At 40.5% G+C, this 26,602-nt stretch overlaps 1 protein-coding gene across 3 annotated transcripts in view; it reads right to left on the bottom strand.

Annotated features, from left to right (window-relative positions):
• Window positions 1-26,602, bottom strand: part of POU2F3 (POU class 2 homeobox 3) — a 137,006-nt gene that overhangs the window by 91,219 nt on the left and 19,185 nt on the right. For 2 of the 3 annotated variants that reach the window (XM_040325536.1, XM_040325538.1), the window contains one exon: window positions 14,216-14,284. In XM_040325536.1, coding sequence (XP_040181470.1) covers window positions 14,216-14,284 — 69 coding nt within the window. Of the gene's footprint in view, window positions 1-14,215; window positions 14,285-14,889; window positions 15,128-26,602 lie in introns of those variants that run through there. The other variant, XM_040325537.1, reaches the window with a different exon arrangement.

Below are 26,602 nucleotides of genomic sequence, written 5' to 3'. Positions count from 1 at the left end.
AAACTTTTACTAACACGCGGTAACATTAGATTAGCAAAAGCAGCCCCATGGGTGGCGCCAGTGGAATCGAACTTCCCTTTTATAGTGCCGTTGTACGTGTTGTATGTCACCACGTTTGAGAACAACGAGATTTTGGCTTGACAGTGTGTATGCAAGGAAAGCTAGACAAGAATCCCGTCAAGCTTGACAAGAATCAGGGGGCGGGAGGGGCTGGCTCAGTCTCTTAGCAGGTCGCTGAGAGGCTGAGCCAGGTGCCAGTCCAGTGTTCTGGGTGGATCCCAACCATATGGTTGGGATGTTTTCAGAGCTTGGACCTGCTCTGTGAAAACAGGTCACAGGAGTGCAGAACAAAGTGCTTTACTGTGATTCATAGGGGAAGTATAGCCAAGAGAGCTTTGGCTATACTTCTCCTTTGATGAACAGCCTAATTGTGTCGGTGTCAGCCAATATATACTGTAAATGGAATCAATCGTTTTGCATTTTTCTGCATTACGTTTATTCTGACATACATATCATCAGTGCTCTTTCTGTTTTGTAAGTTGAAGTCAAACAAATGTTGTTCTTTCACATAGAGAGGGATACAATTTTTTTTTTATTCCCATTTATATAGTTTTATATATAGGAAAAATACACTTTCTAGTATTAAAAGAGCGATATAAACAGGTCAGATATTCCCAATTTTGTTTATAAAAGTTTATTCACTATTCCTATTTTCAGACAATAATAATAATTATTATTTTTATTATTATTATTAATTAGACAAATTCCATCCAAGTTTTTTCTTTTTTTCTTTTATTAAATAAGATAAAATAGGCTCATAGGAAGAAAGATAAAATATCATGGCACTACAAACGCCATAAAACCAATTTTCACGGGAAGCGTAAACAGTGGGAAGCAGGTGATTGTAATGTTATGCAGCCAAAATACACATTGGAAACATGTGGTTTTCATAATCAAATAGTGCTGGTAAACATAACGCAAACAATAGTCTACAGAGCAAAATAAAATTGCTACATTTACCATAATTACTGGGATATGTTTCGTTAATAGCAAATTGCTAAAATGCTAACCATGGTACTATATTTCATATGTATTGTACCGCTATATAATTAGCACAGTGGGATTAATTGTAGGTTCAATGAAGAATAATAATTCTGTTGGTGCTACGAACCAATCATGTGCAGGAGAACCAAAAAAACTCAAATAAACAAAAAACAACAGGAAAATCACAAGCATATGATTTGGTATTTGTAGCAAAAATAGGTTCAAGTTACGGGTATTTTAGCTAGCATGATTGTAAGTAATGCTCTTGCAATAACACAGTTGAGTACAGTCCTTGCAACAATAAAGATTGCAAAATTTGCAAACAGCTGCACATCAAGTAATGTGGTGTATCTCATTAAGCGCCAGTTCACATCTATGCGACATCAAAGTCGCATGACTTTAACAGCTGACATCCTGCATGACTTCATTGCGGCTTGCTTTGGGCTTCATTAACAGAAGTCAATGCAAGTCAAGATGAAGTCACCCCAAAAGTAGTGCAGGAACCTTTTTCTAAGTCACCGTGACTTGAGTCACACCGATTAGAATGGTTCCATTGCCATTAATGGGGTGTGAATTGCCATGCAACTTTGAACTCTCAAGACGCATGACAAATCGCAGCAGCGTAAACTGAGCCTCAATGCAACACGCGCAACCAGGGATGTTATATTGGTGACACAGGAAAGAAAAAAAAATAAAACAAAAAAATAATGAATCTATATAATGAAAGAACAGATAAAGGATGCCTACTGTGCACCGATGGGCCATCAATTCCCACATTCTTACCATTTTAATGAAGGACATGCATGTTTTATTTTTCAAAATAAACTAAAAAAAATGCTCAGAAAAATAAATACTCTAGAAGAATGAATGATATTCATTCGCTGTTGTAACACCTAGGTGGGCTCATGGCGTAATGCTCTGCGCTCCGGGCCCATCCTATTTTGAAGCCTATTGGAGCCTATGGCTCTAATCAGGTGCTCCAAAAAACACCCCCCCCCGCCTCTGTAATTCAGGCGCCCGGTGTCCTGAAAGGGGCCAGACACCTGAATTGGGGGTGGCCATGGATAGATTCATGCTATGCATGAATCTATCCATGACTCATATAGGGGGTGGCGTGGAGAGAGGAGGCAGACGGGCCACCACTGTACAGGACCCTTTTCCCTGTACAGATTGGGGCTGCCCCATAAATGTGTGAACTTGAGAGCTGGTGTTCTGTCGAGAAGTGCCCCCCATCGAATAGTGCCCGCAGGACGAAGCCGCACTCCAGCTGAGTTGCCGATCAGCTGGAGTGACGTGACCAGGGTGCAAGCACACATCATAGGAGGTATCTCTTGATGGGAGATACCATTTTACAGGCACAATTGAAACCTATACAAACAGCGGGGGACGGGACGGGACCGGAATTGTCACATTCTGCCTCGCTGTTGCGGGGTGGCTTTACAGTGTGCTGAACGACCAGTGTAGCCTGTGTGAAAGGGCGGGTTACAACACAGACAAAACCAGCCCTTCAACACAACCACAAGCCACCCTCCAGCAACAGCAATGCACAATCTGAGAACTACGGTCTCCCCCCGCTGTTTGTATAGGTTTAACTTTAAAATGGTATCTCCCATCGAGAGATACCTCCTACGATGTGCGCATGCGCCATGGTTACGTCAGCCCAGCTGATCGGCAAATCAGCTGTTGTGCTATGGCATACAGCGCATGTGCCGTTCGTCCCAGGCACCATTCGATGGGGAGAGAATTCCATTTAAGCTGTTTTGCATACACACGGTCACGCCAAATTCCAACCGTCAAGAACACGGTGACGTACAACACTACAACGAGCCGAGAAAAATTAAGTTCAATGCTTCCGAGCATGCGTCGACTTGATTCTGAGCATGCAAGGTTTTTAGTCCATCGGAATTGCATCCAGACGAACGAAAGTTCAAATATAATTTTTTTCCATTGGAAAAATTGAGAACATGTTCTCTAGTTTGTGTGTACAAGGCATAAATAAGCATGCAATGATGCCCACGAATACCTACATAGGATTGCACGCACAGTGACGTGCATCGCCATCGCTGATTCTGGTGCACAGTGACTATTTAAAGTGATTCTAAAGCTTCTTTTTTTGTTTCTGATAAAATAATAAACATGTCATACTTACCTGCTCTGTGAAATGGTTTTGCACAGAGCTGCCCCAATAATTCTCTTTTGGGGTCTCCCGCCGAAGCTCCTGGCTGCTCCTCTTTGGCGAATGCCCCCAAAGAAGCCATTCCTATGAGGGCACTCACCTGGACTCGCTCCCAAGATGTCCTGTCTGCATTTATTGACAAAGACAGGACGGCTTGGCTTCGCCACCACTCCCTTGTCACAGAATTTGATTGACAGCAGCAGGAGCCAATGGCTCCTACACAGTTACACAGGAGTTTTTTTTTTTACCTTAATGCATAGAATGCAATAAAGGTAAAAAAACATTAGGCTTTAGAACCACTTTAAACCTGAGGCCTGCATGGAATCCTTGCTGGATTGTCTTTCAGTTTTGTGGCTCTGTTATTCCTGATCCTGAATCCTGCTTGACTCTATTATTGACTAGTGTATAGGAGTCCACTCGCTCTGGTATACGTTCATGGTTTTCACATGGTGGTGGATCACAGAGTGACATAATTTGTCACAGATTTGAGAAAAGGGGATTGTTATGGCGCTTACTAATAAATTACTAATTAATAATAAAGTTCTATGTGCAATCAATTGTGCAATTCCAAAAAAGTGCATAGAACGCTAATGACAAAAAAACGCTGACAACAGTGCGTATCAGCTGGCAAAAATGAACATAAAAATAAATATTCAATTTCCAATATCAAAAATCTCCAAAAACAGTGAAAAAATCAAATAAAAATATATAAATATATAAATATATAAAATACAATAAATTAATAGTGAATACTCTGTAAGAATCCAACTGTGATAATTTCTTCATGCAAAAGTAAATGCAAAAGTGCAGCTGTGAGTCTCTGTGCAATATTAATTGAAGTTACCCTATGATTAAGTGGCGTGTGCAGCCACGTAACGTGTAAGGGAGAAACAGGGAGGAGAGCCAGCGTTGACGTCATCTCCGCTCGCGGCCGAGAGCGGAAGTGCCATTGTTATTGTTAGACGCGCATGTTGTTATCGTCTTAAGTGTAAGTGCATTTATCCTTTTTTATTAAACGTTTGAAAACGGTAATACACTACGGAGCCCCCTCTTTTCTTATTTTGCTACTGAGAGCCATCCCTCCACGGTAAAGGTTCCGGTAAAGGTTACACTAACATTCAGGAGCTGCTGCCATTGTGGGATTAAAGAGGCTTGATTGCAAGCCAGCCAAGGCGAGAGGCTGGGGGAAACGGGGTCACTTGGATTGGAGCACTTGCACACTCAGGAATTATTGTGGATGTTGGAATGTTTTGCATGATATTGGACTTCAATTAATATTGCACAGAGACTCACAGCTGCACTTTTGCATTTATTTTTGCATGAAGAAATTATCACAGTTGGATTCTTACAGAGCATTCACTATTCATTTATTGTATTTTATATATTTATCAATTTTTGTTTTATTTTTTTTCACTGCTTTTGGACATTATTGATATTGGAAATTGAATATTTATTTTTATGTTCATTTTTGCCAGCTGATACGCACTATTGTCAGCGTTTTTTGTCATTAGAGTTCTATGCACTTTTTTGGAATTGCACAATTGATTGCACTTAGCAATTTATGGAGATTTTTGATATTGGAAATTGATTATTTTTATGTTCATTTTGCCAGCTGATACGCACTGTTGCCAGCGTTTTTTTTTGTCATTAGAGTTCTATGCACTTTTTTGGAATTGCACAATTGATTGCACTTAGCACTTTATTATTAATTAGTAATGTATTAGTAAGCACTATAACAATCCCCTTATCTCAATTCTGTTTAGTGTGTGAACACTTTAATGGTTGTGGCAGCTGCTTATTATGATTTTCACTTATTGTTTATTCGTTTTCTCAGTTTGGTTAGTGCCTTAGTTCCCCCCCTTATACATTTGTCACAGATTGCTACTTTTGAACACACATGGACTTTCATGGTGATCACTTGATTTGAGCCTAGGACTTTTACTGTGGATTTTATATATCCTGGACTTTATTTAATCATCACTATATTTTTAATGTATAATCACAGTGATTTTTCATATTATTTCATGTGTATATTTGTCATTAATAATCCTGGAATTTATATCACCTGTAGCGCTGCACTAATTTTTACACAAACAAAATAAGATAAGAACGTTAAGAAGAAAAGTAAAAGGAAGCAAAGAAAAGAATAGAAGTACAGAACGGATAAAGAACTTGCAATGCCTGTTGACTTGAAAATTTCCAGCTGATTTGATTTCTTTGAGAAGTGTCAATTCTATAGCAACCACAGTTCATCTCCCCTTGCTGTGTCATAAATGTCTTGGGAGTGTATACAGTAATTACTGTCAGTGCTGGCCAAGCTCCTCCACTTCTCCCTTCACCCTTCCTGCATAACCTTTTACTTAGCTACCATGGGAGGAGTTAAGGTGAGCCTTAACTTAAACTTTTGGATGTCTATACAAGAGGGGCTTTTACAGGTAAATAACATGCCTAAAGCTGGCCATACACTATACAGTCTGATTGTACAATATCAGTACAATCTATTTTAACTTTACCATAACTACGTAATATGAGGACAAACCTAAACAATATATGCAATAAGTATTAAATCAAGCAGGCCCTTGCACTGCATAGTTTTTGTTAAATCTATAGGAGAATGTACAGTCAGAGTGTATGGTGTATGGTTAGCCTAATATATGTTAAAATCACATACCTATAATCTTATGGGAACATTTTTGTTGCAACAGGGTTTCTTTCAGTTGCTTAAAGCGGAGGTTCCGCTTTTTTTTTTTTTTTTAAATCTCCAATGCATGGTTATATAGCTAGCAGGCTACTACCTGCTAGCCGCTCGTACGTCCGTCCGCTCTGTTTTCGCCAAAAAGGATACCTTATAAAAAATAGTCCTGGCCTTTTTGATCTTGCTTGTGGGCAATTTGAATCCCACAAGCAAACACTTCCTGGATTCCGAGTCACATGACACGCTTTGCGAGTCATGTGACCCACTTCCCGCGTCACGTGACACTCGAGCTAGCGCGAGAATACACGCCTAGCTATTTCAGATGGTCTCCTGTGAGTGTTGAAACGTCACTCCCAGGAGACCTTGCGCACAGCTTCCAATTACGCCTCGTCGAGGAAAAGGAGCGACACGCCCACTCCCCGCAGGGAAGAAGACCCGGAAGTGAGGCTAAAGACAGGTAAGTGTTCAGATAGGAAAAAAAAAGACAACACTAGAGGCATGTATTAAGGCTGCAGACATGACTGTGATAAAGTTAAGTTTGAGGGTGAACCTCCGCTTTAAAGAGGAGTTCCACCCAAAATTGGAACTTCTGCTTTAAGTACTCCTCGCCCCCTTATATGCGACATTTGACATGTATTTTTTGGGGGGGATTGGGTGGGTACTTTTGAAGGGGATTTCCTGTCCCACTTCCTCCTTCCTCCCACAGGCCGCCTAGGCGACTCCTCCTCTCCTCCTAGGTGGCCCCTCCCTCTCTGCAATCTTCTGGGACATGTGACAGGTCCCAGAAGATTGCCTTTCACTGGGAACGCACAGCGCGACTCGCACATGCGCAGTGTGTGCCCGGCCGTGAAGCCGAAAGCTGTCATGGCCGGGTGCCCACAGTGGCTATGACGGCACCAGCGGAGAGGAGGGGGAAAGAAGCGACGCTCCGGGCGGCCACGTTGCTGGACCGTGGGGCAGGTAAGTGTCTGTTTATTAAAAGTCAGCAGCTAAACTTTTTGTGGCTTCTTACTTTTAATAAACAAAAAAAGCCTGGAACTCCGCTTTAATTAATGCTTTGATTTTATTCTGTCTAAAAAAAATTTTTCTTGCTGCCTGTAATAGACTGCCCTGAACAAATCTATATGGCCTCAATAAATGCTTATTTCAATATCCAGGGATTGCGCACAGCATCTACTATCAAAAGGTAATTACTGATATGACATAAAAATGTAAGGTCCACTAATCTGGGAGCTCTAAACCCTCAAATAAAAAAAACACAACAGAAAAAAGCTAAAAAATAATACAAATTAGAAGAAAAAAATACCTACAGTACCTCAAGCCCGTTTCTGACGATGCCGGTGGCATTACTGTGTATTATTGCTTTCAGTCTCATTCTACTAAAAAACTGGCTGGCAAATACCTATTAACCATCCACTAAAATGAAAATGCTACAACATGAAGTTATTGGCGTGTACTGATTGGTGCCTCATTAATGTGAGTTTCCATTCACCCAGGAAGATTAGCCCAATCCCAGATGTCCCCGATGTTGCTACAGCAGAATTTATTTTTATTTTTTGTAAACTCATATTAGTAAGATTTAACAGCCTTCCTCTATAACAAATAACATATGTTCTATAAGGTAAACCAGTATATTGTTCCAAAGTCAATCTGCAATATGGAAGTATAGAGGCTGTCATTCCTTATCTGCTCATTCAATCTCTTTAGTACTTGTGTTAGTCACTGGCCCACCAGTATGCAAATCATGCATTCTGCTTTTCACTCTAACTTTCCTGATCAGCATTCTTGTCCAGGGTCAGTGTCACAGAAAGATCCAAGTCTATCTAATTCAACCAATAAAAGGAAAAGAAATAATAAAAAATGTAGAAAATATCTTCAACATAAATAGTGCAACCACTTTCCTTCAGCTACTTATCCAATACACATATATTTCATAATTACATCAATTATAGCTGCATAAATAAAGATTTAAATCCAAATGTCTGTGTTGCTATTATTAATCAATAAAAGTCCCAAGAGTCATGTGTCTTCAGTCTATTTATCAAAACTGTGTCACCAATATTAATCTTAACTGTGCCACCAATAATAATGTTCACCGCCAGTACTGTGCTCCTCCACTATTCAAACAGACTGCTTAGCAAAAGGATTGATCCGCTTTGCAGTAATATCAAGGCATGCCTTGCCCTTTAAATAGGGCCACTTTTTCCAGGTTGCACCAGGTAATACAATCTTCTCTACATCTTATGTCACCACTTTCTCCTCCAGCCCCATGAATTACACTCTCCTCTGCAATTTTTACCTCCACTGGCTCCTCCAGCAGTATTAGCTCAGTAATATAAACAAGATTGGATAATATGGTGCACTCAGGTTCAGACTCTGTACAAATAAGAGATTGGGTGGGGAGGCCAAGGGAATAGCAACTATTCTATTTGAGGGTTTAGTCCATGTAAAGTTCAAAATAATAGTAATAAGTAAATAACTGAATAGAGAAGGCCGTGATTCAAAAAGTTTTAGAAGGAAAAAGAAAACTCTAAAATATAAAAGGGAACAGAGATCAGCACCATCTAAGTGCAGTAAGTATGCAGTTTAATAAAAAAAAAACGTAATTGAGTACACTCACAAGATTGTGCTGATGACAGGCATAATGGGGTTTAATCCGCTCTGACTTCCAGATGGATGAGACTACGATCGGTGGTACACTTCGGATGACGTCACTTCCGGGTCGGGTGCACCGCCCCGCTGACCCGACCCACAAGTGACGTCATCCGAAGTGTACCACTGATCGTAGTCCCATCCATCTGGAAGCACCGTGCACCAGCAGTGTGGCCGGAGGACCGACCTGATCACCGACACCAGTCCACACCAGTGACATCGGACTCTTCCCTCAACTGGAAGTCGGAGCGGATGAAACCCCATTATGCCTGTCATCACCACAATCTTGTGAGTGTACTCAATTTTTTTTTTTATTAAACTGCATACTTACTGCACTTAGATAGCTCAGTGATATAAAACAGCTCTCATTATGCAGTATATAGTTATAATTATTTATTAAAACTAAAGCAAAAACACACTAACAAAATACGCACACTGAATTCCAATGCACACATAGCAACCACCTCTTTAATATCTATATCCCCATAGGGATACATTAGCACCGGTTACATGTACAGGGTATCTCACTTCAGGTCCACTCTTGCATGATGACGTCATACATCCACACCCCTGACGTGTTTTGTCACACCACTGCAACTCTGTGGTTCTACTAACTCTAGTTACAATTTAATTTAACACGTGGAGGCCAATTTATAAAGGAGACTGGATATTATGAGCTTATTGCAATGTACGTAAATAGTCTTAGCAACGTATGGTAAACCTGGTATCTGGTTCCTGGTATCAGCCTGCAGACTGAACAGAAAAAAATAACAGATTCCTTCAACTATACAATGGAGGAGGAGACAGGGTCTTTATACAACTGCATAATGTATACGATAGGGATTATTGCAGGATTTTAAATGCAGAAGAAAAGAAAATAAATTCAAGGAAAAATTATCTTTATGTGCATACAGCCAACAGTTGTTCCTCACTATGACAAATGACCTATGGCAAGCAGAACCTGGAAATCTCATTATCACACTTATAGCCAAAACAGAATATTTGTACATTAGCATGTTCAGCTTAAAGTGGTCAGATAGATATCCAACACCCAGAAGGTATGATTGGCATTTCTGTCCCGAGATCATATATAGCTATAAACTGAGAAACAAAAAAGGAAAGAAAACAACCACAAAAGAGAGCAATAGATCACATTATATAAATATAGTACCAAAAGTATGGAAATAATAAGTTTTGCAAATATATTATGCTGTGTTTTTTTTAATAAGAACTTGAATAAAAGCAACTACTTTTGTCAAAATTAAGCTTAAAGTGGTATTAAACCAAAAATGTAATGTTTTACAGCTTAGCAATCCTTAGATCTGGTGGCTACATTTGTTTTCTTTTTTAGGCAAACCTTATAGAAGCAGTTACAGCAAACATTTTTTTTTAATTTTGGAGTAAAGATTTTACATAAATAAATAAAAGCTGATCATTGTTAGTACCCCTGTCAGTGGTAAAAGGTTTGTCTCATCCCTGTAACTGCTACAAATGCATGACAGCTTGTTATTTTGAAAAACAAGAGACTAAGACGCGGTTCACACAGGGGCGGCACGACTTTGGGGGCGACTCGAGGCGATCTCAGGACGACGTCAGAGGCGACTTGCAAAATGACTTCTGTATTGAAGTCAATGCAAGTCGCCCCGAGTTGCCCCCAAAGTAGCGTAAGAACCTTTTTCTAAGTCACTCCTATTAGAACAGTTCCATTGAACAGAGCGAAGCGCGACTTGTCAGGCGGCTGAGTCGCCTGAAGAGTCGCCCCTGTGTGAACTGGCTCTTACTGGCCAGTTTACCAGGTAATAATAAGGGAAAGCAAGCCTAAAAAAGAAAACGAATGCAGCCACCACATCTAATGCCCTGTACACACGATCGGAATTTCCGATGGGTTAAATTCCAATGGAATTTTCCATCGGTATTCTGTTTAAGCTGTCTTGCATACACACTGTCAGACCAAATTCTGACTGTCCAAAAAGCGATGGCGTAAAACACTACGATGAGCCGAGAAAAAGTTCAATGCATGTTCTATTTCTAAACTCTGAAGGAAAAAAGTCAGATGGGGCCCACACACAGTCGGAATATCCGATGAAAAAATTCCGTCTGACTTCTTTCATCGGAAATTCCGATCGTGTGTACCAGGCATAAGAATAGGTATACTGCAATGTATTAAATGTTTGCTTCTGGGTTTAATACAACATTAAAATATTATATGTTAAATGATATGTTGTATAAAACACATAGCAAACTAAACATTCTATAAAAAGTTAACTTTTAAAACATTAGGGCAGTTTGTAACATTACATTAGTTTTTAACAATGGAGCCAGGAGCTGGAAGTTTTTGGTGGAGGGCTTTCAGCATTAAAAACACATTTAAAAACATGGATTGACTGCATGTAAAAGTGTCCCTAAGGCTGGGTTTACACATATGCAAATTGGATGCGGCCTACATCGCATATGTTATTTTCAATGGGTATGGTTTACATACGTGCATTGCATCCACACTCAATGGCTACAATGGAGAGGAACCACTGAATTAATCATTTGTACCTTCACAGGGAAACCAGAGCTTCAATTCGCACCGGACTAGTGTGAACCTAGCCTAAAGGTGTCTACTAATCAGGGCTGTCTTAATGAGAGGGCACACCTGGGCACTGCCCAGGGGCCCCAGCAGCATGGGGGGCCCCTGTACTTTCCCCAAAGCAGCTGATCCTTGAACCCACGCTGCCCCAAAATTGGAGGCCCCATGATGGCACTGAGAGTGATAGATGCACAGGGGAGGCAGTCTGCCTCCTACCTACTTGATGTCTGTTTACCTGTACTGTCATCTTCGTAGGGGCCCCAGAGCTTTACTTTGCCCAGGGGCCCAATGATGCTATTAAGATGGCCCTGCTACTAATTGCATTGGGAAATGTTCTGATGTTTGTACACATTCCTCCTCTGCAATCAGTAAAGCTCCCTGCTCTCCCTGCTTTATTGGAGATAAAATAGTTAAATCATAGTTTGATCTAGGATCATTTTAGTGTCAGAATTGGTGTCAGTGTTGGTGTTAAAAAAAAAAAAAAAGATTGCACACTATTGTTTCTCAGCCCTTCTACAGGTACAAAAAATGAACACCTATGTAGTATGCCTATACATTTCAGGAGTGTGAGAATTATTTTAGTTTTTTTCTGGTGGTCGGTCATGGTAGTGAAAAGAAATATACAGCTACATTTAAAAAAAATCATATTTTTTGGGACAGTTTTCCAATCATTATTATAGGATTAATACAATTCATCTGGGGAGACTTGAAAAAGAAGGGGGCATAAGAAGAGGGTGGGAGGAAGGGATATTAGAGGGGGTGCTGGGAAGATAGTAGAGACAAGGAGCATGCTGCATATAAAATACATTATGGGGTGTTTTAATAGACCTGGAATGTATTTAGCCAATTTAAGCTGAACGTTTAGCTGGGCTTTAAAGAATAAAAACACAAATATGAATACAACCATTCCTACACTGTTACATTCCAGAACCTCAATGAACTATCAGTCTGCACACCTGTTTGGAGTCAATGGTGTTGACTTTTCAAGGTAATGTTCACTTTGCAAAGGACTTTTCCTTTATCTTAGTAAATGTGATGAAAACCCCCCTTGTTTGCATGTGGTTGGATGATGGGAGTCAGCTGAGATTCACCTCATTCACCAAGCTAAGGAAAAATTCCCTTGCAAAGTGAATTCAAATAAACAGACTATTTTCCTTTAGATAATCAACCCACAATAAACTGTTGGACCAGGATGACAGCCAGAAAAGTAAGCGTAATAGAAACCTTAATGCTGCCTATTTTAATACTTAACTCGTAAAATATTGACTTGATCATTTACTTCCACTACACTTAACCTGGTACCACAAATATTGCTTCTTATCACTAATCTTACCCCTAAAATGCCCCCTTAACTCTTAACCCTCAAACGTTCATCCAACTAAAGTCTAATCCTAACCTTAACCCTACCATTTAAACTTACCTTCCTAATGCTTGACCTTAACATTAACCTAAACTTATTGTATATTTATTCCTAAAATGTATATTAAGAAAAACCTAGGCAACTAGCACTGTGGGTGTACAAAGATAACAAAGCGCCATGTCCTATCAAAGTGAGAAATTGAGAAAAAATAGAACTGAGAAAATTGACTTTATAGGCACCACTGATAAAATATATACATTTTATAAAAAAAAACACATAAATATAAAAACAGAATTGAAAAAAACAGTAATTGAGAATTACTGGGATTTTTTTCAATTCTGTTTTTATATTTATGTGGCGTGTTTAATCAAATGTATATATTTTATCAGCGGTACCTATAAAGTCAATTTTTCCAGTTCTATTTTTTTCTCAATTTCTTACTATTCCTAAAATTTGGTAACCTTTTTGTATCATAGTTCTCTTCTTCTGCCTGGAGCCACTATACTATACTCTCACAATACTGTGCTAAAAGATGACATTGCCAGTCTACAGGTACTGAAAGCTACAGATCCACTTCCATCGGGGCATATTACAATCAAACCAAGCTATTTTAAATGTTTTAATTAAGCAACAAAAAATCTATTTGGGTTATACTCACTGTCATTTTTGCCCTAATATTATTTCTTGGGTAAGCTGGATAAATAATATTTTTTTCTTCGAACCCTAAGTTGTACAATAAAGGTTTATTGGTACAATTTAACACAAGATAAGAATTTAGCTGAGACTTTAATATTTTGAATATCTCAGTTTTTTTATTTTCTTTCATTATTCAACGAAGCACAAAGAATGTGTTAGTTTTTTAGGTACGAAATCCTAGCTGCTTCCCTTTATTTAATAACACAAAAGAAAATCGTTTTTTTATAAAAAAGTTACTGATGTAACTGTTATGCCGCGTACACACGGTAGTTTTTTGTGATGAAATAAAACAACGTTTTTCATCATGAAAAAAAACGAAGATTTTCTAACTTCATCATAAAAAACGACGTTGCCCACACACCATCGTTTTCTGAAAATGCTCTAGCAAAGCGCGGTTACAAGCAACACATACGACGGCACTCTGTTCCATTCAAGCTCCCGTCTCATAACTTGCTTCTGAGCATGCGCAGGTTTAAAACTTTGTTTTAGCCCACACACGATCATTTTTTATGACACAAAAAACGACATTTTGAAAAGCGACATACAAAATTGAAGCATGTTTGAATTTTATTTGGTCGTTTTTTAGAAGACAAAAAACAATGTGAAGCCCACACACAATCATTTTAAATGACGTTTTTAAAAACTTCGTTTTATTTCATCACAAAAAACGACCGTGTGTACGCGGCATCAGTTGGCAATCAGCTCTTTCGGAACACAAAGAAATCAATATGATAGTGGTTAATTCATTCAGGAGCTTTGAAATAACTACTAAATCCAACTTGATCTTCTCTACAAGTACACTAGCCCAAATTTGATTTTATCTTTCCTAACATACCCTGGAAAAAAAAAACAATATGCCAAAAATGTTGAAAAAATAATAATAATAAAATACAGTTCAAAGCAAGTAAAGCCTTCCCATCAAATGTCATATTTTAACGTTCCAGCATATTCAGTGACCATAGGAAGCCAAATCTTGATTTAGAGATCTCTCTACTAGCTATTATCTCAGACACTCACCATTCTGTAAGTGTGCCTCTCCGTTTTGCTGTTCCTCTGTGGAATCTGGTTCACGGCTCATGTTAATATCTGAGAGAAGTCAAAGGGAAAAAAAATGATTTTAATAATGCATATGATTTATTTCTAAACAAAACCATTGTATTATAATAAAATTCATTCGACTTTCAAATTCAAGAGTACACATGCTATTATCATATTCATCATGTAGGGAGTGGCGGAACCTTTAGAATTTCTTTAAATTTGTTTGAGTTTGTTCCCTTCTTTGCAGACCTGAGGCTCTCCATTTTTTGCTTCAGCAGAGAAACTAACACAGAGGAAACCTTTTTTCCCTATAAAATGTAATGTTGTCTTCTAAGCATCTTTTTTTGCAATAGTACTGGAAGTACCAATGACCTGTCAAATTCTGACCAGTTAGTAAATACATATTGTTTAAAATACTATGAATACCAATAACAGACACTTCCAAATAGCTGTCAGTTATTGCAATCAGCCAATGAAGTGCAGCTTTTTACGTAATATATAATACTTACTACATTCATACAATGGGTTGGCTTGGCAATATTGCCTATCAATATTAAAAGGAACTCATTCTACCTTGCCCACAAATTAACACATTCACTCAACTTTCCTCATAAACACATGATCCCCCCTTTCCATCACATCTATTTCCTCACCTTTACAACCTCCCAGATTTACTATAACTTGGCAGCTTCAGATGAGACCTGTAGCTGCGTCTTCATTCAGGGCACTATTTCTCTTTTCCAGGTGAGAAAGAAGTCAGTTGGAGAAAAGGAATATTTTATACAAATGACACTGACCCCCCTCCACCACCCTTCCTGGGAGCTCTTTAACCCTTAGCACACAGGTAAACCAAACAGATAAAGCAGAGAATTTGCATAGGCCTTAGGCAGTCAGTCATTGCAAATTTGAATAAGATAACAATGTGCTGCTTTCAGGGCATTTAAACTTTTTTTCCACATTCTAAAATGAAATAAAGTAAAAGCAAAAAGAAAGATCCAACCTTGTTAAAAGACATCAAACTATTACAAAATACATACTAGTCCAATGTATACATCAAAATCATACACACTTACAGGCGTACATTTACATTTCTTTTTTTCTTCAATCTTTTTTTTTCATTTCCTTAATAAACAACAGACAAAACATCATACATATTGGAGCAAAATATTAATGTAAGTTTGAGATACAATCACATTACATATCAGCCATTAATTAAAAAATGGAAAATAAAAAGAGAAATATAATTAAGTATTTTAACTGGGCTAGGATCTAAACCATCCCATTTAACACACTAAATATCAATCCACATCCAATATAGCAAAAACAGACTTTAGTTCCTTCTAACCACAGTGGCCCCAGGCATCATATACAGTATATATATATATATATATATATATATATATATATATATATATATATATATATATATATATATATATATATATATATACTGTATGTATAGAGGGTATCTTCCAATGTAAAGCAATGACTTTAGTTCCTTCTAACCACAGTGGCCCCAGGCATCATATACAGTATATATATATATATATATATATATATATATATATATATATATATATATATATATATACTGTATGTATAGAGGGTATCTTCCAATGTAAAGCAATGACTTTTCTCGCATAAAATAATGTAATGTTAGCAAACACTCACTAGCCTCCACCAGACCCAGCAAGCATACATACATTGAGAGCTGTAAAGGAGCGGAAATAATATAATTCAACAAATCCACTACTACCACCCAAAAAAACAAAAAAAACAACGATATATGGGCAAGTCCAGAAGATGTGTGTGTTATCCCCCTGAGCAGCACCACACCGCCAACACTCAGATGAGAACACAGAATTTCACTTTTGAAATCTGTGTGGCGTGATATATGCTCTATGTATACATTTTTCTTATAATTTTCATTTTTAGGAGGTTAATACATCCCAATAAGGAAAATGGTAAAGACTCCCACATTTTCAACTTTAACCTAATATCTCCTAGGATCGGAGTGAAATTCAGGGAGACAAATTCAGAAGCTTGGCGCGAGATTATCACGCCTATATACTGCAGCTGTGGGATGTCTATATAGGACCTGCAACCATTTTATAAATGCCATTGGAAAGCCCATTAGAGTACCTCCCATAAAAAGGTGTATATTGGTATATTTATTAAAAATAGTTAAAAAGCACTACAAATTCCATAAAGCATCAAACAAATTGGTTCTGCTGTTACATCCAATAAGATGGTTTCTGTCCGTGACCAGGCGTACATTCCATCTACGGACTGGAAGTGACTCAGAGGAAGATACGCTTAATGCGTTTTATCATCAAACAGCGATGTCTTTAGAAGCACCCACAAATAATAAACTCATTCTCCCTGGAGAAGAGGCATTTAAGAAGGGATATGATAGCAATATACAAATCTTTAAATGGTGACTCTAGCATTAGGAGAAAACTATTTAACCTAAGGTCTCTAAAGAAGACACACGGTCACACAATGAAGCTGGACAAGAAGTGGTTCAATCTTAAACTGTGTAAGGGGTTCTTTACCATTAGAGCGATAAGGGTGTGGAACTCCCTACCACAGTTTGTGTTGTCAGTGAGGAGTGTAGATAAATGTAAAAAAGTTGAGATGTATATTTTTTAGCGAGCGTAACCTACAGGGCTATGGAAAATAGTAGTGACATAAACACACACACACACACACACACACAGGTTAAACTGGATAGACTGGACTCGTAATTCAACCTCACCAACTATGTAACTACTAGTCCCAGTGCTCATTCATTCACATATAATGATGTTAATTTTACAAATTAATATCGGTATGATATATGTGGGAATTATTTATAATTCTGTACAGCATTTTATAACACACAACTGTTCCAACCAAAACCAGGTTATGTCTGTTGTCCCTAAACTGCATGTGGGGCCACATATCTGCCAACGCAGTGATGTTTTTATATGTTTGTGTTTACATCATGTTATTTCTACCCCACACTGTTCACCTGAAGTCTTAAAGCAGGGGTTCCGCGGGTTTTCGTTTTTTTTTTTTTTTAAATCCCTCGGGCACTCTTACCTTTCTAATACAGCCACTCGTGTGTCTCACTATTATAGCCGCCCGCATTGTGTTTGGCCCGTAAACGATAGTTTATAAAATTCCTCGATTGACATTTCCATCTTCAGTGTGGGCACTCTGAAGCCCAGCAGGATGTGTTTCCGGGATGAGGTGAATGTTGACTACCCAGCATTCACCGCTCTATCCCGCGCATGCGCAGTGTTGAAGGCGAGCGTCGCCGTCAACACTGCACTGTTGCCATCACAACGGCTGGCGTAGGTCACGCCCCGTTGTGAAGACATACACCTTATCTATCAGCTATAGCTCACAACGTGAACTGAGCAGCTGATAGAAAAGGTCACGTGACCCGCGAGATATCGCAGAATTACAGCACAGCACGTCTCCTGGGATTCTCATGACTCACTCCCAGGAGACATAGCGCTGGTCGGGGAAAAATATGATACACACGCACTCCTGCGGGGAATAGTGATTGACAGGACAGAAACTGCTGGATTACAAAGGTAAAGATCGCGATAAAAAAAAACAAAAAAAAAAACGGATTAGGTATTGTCGATGGCTAGTGGTTTAATTCAGCCAAAGTCAAAATTTAGGGTGAACCTCCGCTTTAAGTGAGCTGTTGTAATGTTAAATGACCATAACAGGGAAGTGTTGATACAAAGTATAGACATCTGAGTCAGACAAGCACTTGTTTTATTAATATTGACTACTTTGATGGTAGGTATGCTGATTTGCATGAGCACTATGAGGCCAAGTATTTGTCTTACAAGTTGGAAGTATAGAAATCATTCAGGTACTTCATGGCATCCAGAGTGAAAATGTTTTGTTGTATAAAAAATGTATGCAAAACAGTCTATATATAACCACTTTAATAACCCAAAACCATGCCAAAAACAATACAGTTCAATACAGACTTCATTTAAAACATAAGGTCCATTCGCATTAATGATAGTATATTTAAAGTGAGTAATGGTCAGGTCTGTGAAAGGTTAGGCCAACATCCAATTATATGCAAAAAAAATAAATAAGAGAACGATAAGAGAACGAAAACCCCACTACGGGACTTTATGGGCATTTAGATCCAAAACTGTAATTTTTAAATTTAAAATTTCAATACAAATTGTATTAAACAAGGTGTTTGAAATACTTAGTGGTTGACATCATAGCGCAACAACAAACAGTATACACGTGAACAGTGTTCTACAATATCTGTTGAAATCAAAGAATTGTCCAACAATGGCCACAAGAAAAACAGAAATGGAAGGCGCGCACACCTAGTGCATTATCAGAGATAATTTAATAATAAAAAATGTTTTAGTATAAAAGTGGGTACTCACATAATGCAACTGACAAAAGGCCATAAACACAGTGCATGGACATGCACAGAACATGGGGCCAGCTAACGTGTTTCAGGGGTGCACCCCCTTCCTCAGAGCTAGGAAGGGGGTACCCACTTTTATACTAAAAAATGTTTTATTATTAAATTATCTCTGTTAATGCACTAGGTGTGCGCGCCCTCCATTTCTGTTTTTCTTGTAGTTCCTTTCGGATTACCCCATCTGAGGAAGGCAGCATCCACCTAGTTTTGGGATAACATATATACCTTTCACACCACCATTTTATCTGATATCTGTTACATCACACCTTGGAAGACCTATTAGCGCTGCAAGTGACTGTGTTTTTTTGTATTCCAACAATGGCCAGTCAAACAAAGGCACTCGACGTGTTTCAGGATCATATGATCAAGGATATGATCCTGAAACGCGTCGGGTACCTCTGTTTGACTGGTTGTTGTTGGATCATGCTTGGATGTCAACAGATATTGTAGAACATTGTTCACGTACAGGCATACCCCACTTTTAAGTACACAATGGGGTTTATTTACTAAAGCTGGAAAGCGCAAAATCAGGCTCACTTCTGCATTGAAACCAATGAGCTTCTAACCCCAGCTTGTTCAATTAAGCCTGGTAATAAAACCTGGAAGCTCATTGGTTTCTATGCAGAAGTGAGCCAGCTTAAGTATATAAACCCCATTGTGTACTTAAAAGTGGGGTATGCCTGTATATACTGCTTATTGTTGCACAATGATGTCAGCCTCGAAGTATTTCAAACACTTTGTTTAAAAAAAATCGTATTGAGATTTTAAATGTCATTGTTACCTCTGAGTTTTGGATATCTTTAGGCCCATAAAGTCCCTTAGTGGGGATTTCATTCTCTTTTTTTAATTAATGATAGTGTATGTACCTGCACCCAGTGTCAGTTTAATTTCATTCAATTGGGGGGGGGGGACACAGGATAATGTTGGGGGGTCATGGTCCCCTCTGCCCCCACCCTAGTGACGCCATTGCAGCCATTTAGTGCAGAATACAGCCAATCAGTCAGGCCAGAGCTCAGTCAGCAGGGCCAGGACTCAGTGCATCTTACTTACTCATCATCACTGTTACCCGCTTACCCCTGAGCCCAGCACTCTGCATTACTGACTCCTCAAACCTGGTCTCTACATTACATACTTCTGACCCCTGCAATCTGCACTACTTACTCCCGAGTCCACCCTGCTTTCTGCATTATTTAGCATTGATACCTGCACTCTGCATTACTTACATCTGATCCACTCTCTGCATTCATTTCTTTAAAGCCCTGCACTCTGCATTCATTTCTCCTAACCTCTGGTCTCTGCATTACTTACTTATGGCCCCCTGCACTCTGCATTACTTACTCCTGACCCCTGTATTGTCCTGACCAAAACATATGCTGCTCTGACAAGCTGAATCCAATCAGTCCAGCCAGCACCAAGTACTTCTTCTATTTTACTGGTCCAGTAGACAGGGCTATGATTAGCTGTCATTTAACCCTGCCAACCAGACCAGATAATAGTAGAAGAGGGAAAAGAGCTGGAGCTGTAGTACCCTGAGTACTGGGATGAGTCCAGGAAGCAGGAGAGCCGTGGTAAGCAGTGCAGAGGGAGGTTGTGTCTATACCGACCTCTGAACTCTGCATTGATTACTTTTAACCCCTGAACTCAGCAGTAAGTAACTGAGAAGTCAGTAGTGATGCATGGGTCAGTAGTAAGTGACACAGAGTTCAGAGGTCAGAAGTGACACATAGATCAGTGGTAAATGGCACAGAGTTTAGAGGGCAGTAGTAAGTAACGCAGAGATCAGAGGTCAGTCATAATTAACACAGAGTTCACAGGTCGGTAGTAAGTAATGCAAAGTTCACTGGTCAAGAGTAAGGGACGCAGAGTTAAGGGACCAATAGTAAGTGACACAGAGTTCAGGGGTCAGTAGTACTGTAAGTAATGCAAAGTTCAGGGGTCAGGAGTATGTGACTCAGAATTCAGGAGTCAGTAGTAAGTAATGCAAAGTTCAGGGGTCAGCAGTAAGTGACAAAGAGTTCAGGGGCTAGTAGTAAGTGACGCAGAGTTTAGGGGTCAGTAGTAAGTGACATAGAGTTCAGAGGTCAGTGGTAAGTGTTGCAGAGTTCTGGGGTAAGCAGTGACACAGAGGTCAGTGGTAACTGATGTAGAGTTTAGGGGTCAGTAGTAGGTGATGCACAGTTTAGGGGTAAGCAGTAAAAGTTCAGGAGCCAGCAGTAAGTGACTCAGAGTTTTGAGGTCAGTGGTAAAATAACATTCAGAGGTCAGTACTAACACAGAGTTAAGGGATCAGGAGTAGGTAGCACATAGTTCAGGGGTCAGTAAGTGATGCAGATTTCAGAGGTCAATAGTAAGTTATGTAGAGTTCAGGCGTCAGTAGTAATTTAGAGGTCAGTTGAAAGTGATGTAGAGGTCAGGGGTCAGTAGTAAGTGATGCAGAGTTCAGAGGTCAGTAGGGGGTGGTGCAGACTTTAGGGGTTAGTAGTGACTCAGAGGTCAGGGGCCAATAATGACTCAGAGGTCAGGCGTTATTAGTAAGGGAATGCAGAGTTCAGGGGTCACTAGTGAGTGACACAAAGGGCAAGGGTCAGTAGAAAGTGCCATAGAGTTCAGAGTTCTGTAACGACTCAGGGGTCAGTGGTAAGAGATGCAGATTTCTTGGGTCAGTAGTGACGCAGAGCTCAGAGGTCAGTGGTAACTGACGCAGAGTTCAGAGATCAGTAGTAAGTGATGCAGAGTTCATGAGTCAGTAGTAGGTGATTCAGAGTTCAGGTGTCAGTAGAAAGTGATGAAGAGTTCAGGGGTCAGTAGTAGGTGACACAGAGGTCAGGGGTCAGTAGTAGGTGACACAGAGGTCAGGGGTCAGTAGCAAGTGACATAGAGTTGAGAGTTCAATAATGACTCAGAGTTAAAGGGTCAGTAGTAGATGATTGAGTTCAGGTGTCAGTTATGGTTCAGGGGTGTCAGTAGAATGTAAAGCAGAGTTCAGAGGTCAGTTATGGCTCAGGGGTGTCAGTAGAATGTAAAGCAGAGTTCAGAGGTCAGTTATGGCTCAGGGGTCAGTAGTAAGTGACGCAGAGTTCAGTGATCAGTAAGTGATGCAGAGTCCAGAGGTCAGTAGTAAGTGACTCAGGGTTCAGGGTTCAGTAATAAGTTATGCAGAGTTCAGTAGTAAGTGACTCAAAGTTTAAGTAATAAATGGCACAGAGTTTAGAGGTCAGAAAGGACTCAGAGCTCAGTAGTAAATGACGCAGAGGTCAGGAGTCAGTGATAAATGATGCAGAGTTCAGAGGTCAGTAGTAAGTAATCCAGAGGCCAGTGGTAAGTGATATACTACTAACCTCTAAACAGGTTCCTCAGCATCTTATGTAGGGCCCTAGCCCCTTCAATGTGTCTCCACAGATACTGTGCTGAACAGAGGCGGCTCTAGGCTTTGTGAGGCCTTGGGCATAACTTAGACATGAGGCCCCCGTAATGGAAAAAAAATTAAAGCGATAAAAATTAACTGCATAAATTGCATTTATTAAGAGCCTTAAAGTGCTGGTGTCAGTGCACTCTTTCTCAGCACTGGTGTCAGCGTATTCTCAGTGCTGGTGTCAGGGCACTTTTTCTCTCCCCCCCCCCCAGGAGATGAAGGGGGTCCCTGTCCCAAGGGGAGATGAAGGGGGTCCCTGTCCTCAGGGGGCAGAGCTCTGGATGAGGAGGACTCTGGGATGAGCGGCGCAGCATGGGGAAGGATTGAGGGACACGGAAGAGCCGGTGACCGGCAGAACACACAAGTAGGGAAGGTGACACAAAGCAGCCAGTGCGGTAGAGGCAGGGGGACCTGCTACTCACCCCATCCTCCAGCCACCCGGGCGCTGCTATTCCTACCCACCTCTAGCTCTTTAATTCAGAAAATTAGGTGGTCACAAGGCCCCTGTGGGTGCGAGGCCTTAGGCGACCGCCTAATTTGCCTAATTAGAGAGCCGCCTCTGGTGCTGAACATGCCCTATTTAACACTGTCACACTGCAGCTAAAGTAGGACCATTGCCCATAGCAACTAGATACCAAGCAGCATCCTCCTAGAGAAAGAATACTGAAAGTTGAGTGATTTCTATGGACAACATTTCTACTTTTGATTCAGTTTATTAAATAAATACATCCCTTGTTTTGTTAGCTCTACCAGATGATGCTAAAAGTAAATACATATTCACATGAAATGTTTGGTCTTCTTTATCCTTGAATATGATTTCAAACTATTTTTGTTACCTTTACAAAGCATATGCCGAGATATTACAGTGAGACCTGGAGTGGAGCCAAGATCTTCAGACATACCTTTCTTAGTCAAACAGAATTATATGTTTGTCTAAAAGCTGGACGGTGAATGGCCAATAGTATTTAACACCTGGATGGTACACAAGGCATCTGCAGTTTACATGCTAATACACCGCAGTAAATGTGTAATATGTACATATTATATATAGCGACGACATACAGTATATCTTACTACAGGCATACTCATCTATTCTCTATGGCTAGGATTCAAGTATCCAAAAAGCAAACCTATTCAGTAAACCTCTAAGAGTAACTCGGTCTGAAAGGGTTTTGCAAGACAAGCTAATTTTTTTTGATAAATGAGCGATGTCTTGATATACAAGTAGTGTCACGTCACAACTGAGTATAAAAGAGAAGAGAGGCGCCTCTAAGTGTAGCAATATTGTTACATTTAATGAAGGTACAACATTTAGCAACTCACATGGTTGATGTTTAACCACTTAACCCCCCGGACCATATTGCTGCCCAAAGACCAGAGCACTTTTTGAGAAAGGGCACTGCGTCGCTTTAACTGACAATTGCGCTGTCGTGCAACGTGGCTCTCAAACAAAATTGGCGTCCTTTTTCCCCCACAAATAGAGCTTTCTTTCGGTGGTATTTGATCACCTCTGCGGTTTTTAGTTTTTGCGCTATAAACAAAAATAGAGCGACGATTTTGAAAAAAAATTATATTTTTTACTTTTTGCTATAATAAATATCCCCCCAAAAAATATATATATAAAAAAAAAATTTCCTCAGTTTAGGCCGATAGGTATTCTTCTACCTATTTTTTTCGTTAAAAAAATCGCAATAAGCGTTTATTGGCATTTTTATTAATATTTTTTTTTTTTAGTAGTAATGGCGGCGATCAGCGTTTTTTTTCGGTACTGCGACATTATGGCGGACACTTCGGACACTTTTGACACATTTTTGGGACCATTGGCATTTTTATAGTGATCAGTGCTATAAAAATGCATTGATTACTGTAAAAATGCCACTGGCAGTGAAGGGGTTAACACTAGGGGGCGGGGAAGGGGTTAAGTATGTTCCCTGGGTGTGTTCTAACTGTAGGGGGGGTGGCCTCACTAGGGGAAATTACTGATCTTTTGTTAATACATTGTATGAACAGAAGATCAGCATTTCTCCCCCTGACAGGACCGGGAGCTGTGTGTTTACACACACAGCTCCCGTTCCCCGCTCTGTAACGAGCGATCGCGTGTGCCTGGCGGCGATCGTGCCCGCCGGGCACACGCACGGGAGTCGGGGGCGTGCGCGAGAGCCGACGTTATGTTACGCGCTCTCGCGCAGGGGAGCCGACTTGCCGCCGTAAAACGACGGTGGGCGGTCGGCAAGCAGTTAAAACAAACACATCTAAGTATGTAGGCATCCGAGGTAAAGCTGTCCACACAGACCATCCTCCTCACCGCCATCAACATCATCCCTTCCACACAGCGCTTGAAGCCTCGCTTTTTAGATCGTTCTATTGCAGGGTAGTCTTTCCAGTCTTTCCAGTCACGATTGCAGGCTGACAGCGGTGAGAGCCGACGGTGGAGGATAGTCTACGTTGGGGGTCAGCAACCTGTAGATCGGGATCTACCAGTAGATCGCAGACAGATTACTGGTAGATCACAGTCAGGGCTTGCTGATCCGCCATTACATAGTTACATAGTTAGTCAGGTTGAAAAAAGACACAAGTCCATCCAGTTCAACCACAAAAAACAAAATAAAATAAAAAAACACAGTAAAATCCCATACACCCAACTCCATACCCACAGTTGATCCAGAGGAAGGCAAAAAACCCCAGCGGAGCATGATCCAATTTGCTACAGCAGGGGAAAAAATTCCTTCCTGATCCCCCGAGAGGCAATCGGATTTACCCTGGATCAACTATACCTACAAATCTTAGTACTCAGTTATATTCTGTACATTTAGGAAAAAATCCAGACCTTTCTTAAAGCAATCTACTGAGCTGGCCAGAACCACCTCTGGAGGGAGTCTGTTCCACATTTTCACAGCTCTTACTGTGAAAAAACCTTTCCGTATTTGGAGGTGAAATCTCTTTTCCTCTAGACGTAAAGAGTGCCCCCTTGTCCTCAGTGATGACCATAAAGTGAATAACTCAACACCAAGTTCACTGTATGGACCCCTTATATATTTGTACATGTTGATCATATCCCCCCTTATTCTCCTCTTCTCAAGAGTGAATAAATTCAGTTCCTCTAATCTTTCCTCATAGCTGAGCTCCTCCATGCCTCTTATCAGTTTGGTTGCTCTTCTCTGCACTTTCTCCAGTTCTCCTATATCCTTTTTGAGAACTGGTGCCCAAAACTGAACTGCATATTCCAGATGAGGTCTTACTAATGATTTGTACAGGGGCAAAATTATATCTCTGTCTCTGGAGTCCATACCTCTCTTAATACAAGAAAGGACTTTGCTCGCTTTGGAAACCGCAGCTTGGCATTGCATGCCATTATTGAGCTTATGATCAACTAAAACCCCCAGATCCTTCTCCACTACAGACCCCCCCAGTTGTACTCCCCCTAGTATGTATGATGCATGCATATTCTTAGCCCCCAAGTGCATAACTTTACATTTATCTACATTAAACCTCATCTGCCACTTAGGCCCCGTACTCACGACCAAACATGTCTGCTGAAACTGGCCCGCAGGCCAGTTTCAGCAGACATGTTTGGTCGTGTGTGGGCGCGAGCGGGCCGAATTCCAGCAAACATTTGCCCGCCGGGCCTTTTCCCAGCAGACAAATATTCGTGGACTTGTTTTAAAACAGTCCGCTGGAATTCGGCCCGCTCGGACATGTACGGTCGTCAGTACAGACCTACCGTACATGTCCAGGCGCCCGCCGTCCCTCGCATGCGTCGAATGACTTAGACGCATGCGTGGAAGCATTTTAAAGGCGGGCCGCCCACGTCGCCGCGTCATTGTCGCGGCGACACCGCGTCATCGACGCGGCGACACCGCGGACACGCCCCGCGTATTGTTTACGCGCGGACTTCTGTACGATGGTGTGTACAACCATCGTACAGAAGCCCTCTGGCAGACATGTATGGTGGAAACGGTCCGACGGACCGCTTTCACCATACATGTTTGCTCGTGAGTACCCGGCCTTAGTCGCCCAATTAGACAGTGCATTGAGGTCGGCTTGTAAATTGGAGACATCCTGTAAGGACGTTATTCCACTGCATAGCTTGGTGTCATCTGCAAAGACAGAAATGTTACTTTTGATCTCAGACCCAATATCATTTATAAATATATTGAAAAGTAAGGGTCCCAGCACTGAACCTTGGGGTACACCACTCATAACATTGGACCATTCAGAGTAAGAATCATTAACCACGACTCTCTGAATTCTGTCTTTCAGCCAGTTCTCTATCCATTCACAAACCGATATATCCAATCCCGTAGACCTTACCTTACACATGAGCCGTGTGTGCGGAACTGTATCGAACGCTTTTGCAAAATCCAAATATATCACGTCCACAGCCACGCCTCTGTCCAGGGTTTTACTTACCTCTTCATAAAAGGAAATCAGGTTTGTCTGACAACTTCTGTCTTTCATGAATCCATGTTGTCTGCTGCTTAAATAGTTTTTTTCC

Source organism: Rana temporaria, chromosome 10 (genome assembly GCF_905171775.1).
Source record: "Rana temporaria chromosome 10, aRanTem1.1, whole genome shotgun sequence".
NCBI lineage: Eukaryota > Metazoa > Chordata > Amphibia > Anura > Ranidae > Rana > Rana temporaria.
Note: the sequence above shows the minus strand (reverse complement) of the source record. Positions and strands in the feature narration are given on the sequence as shown.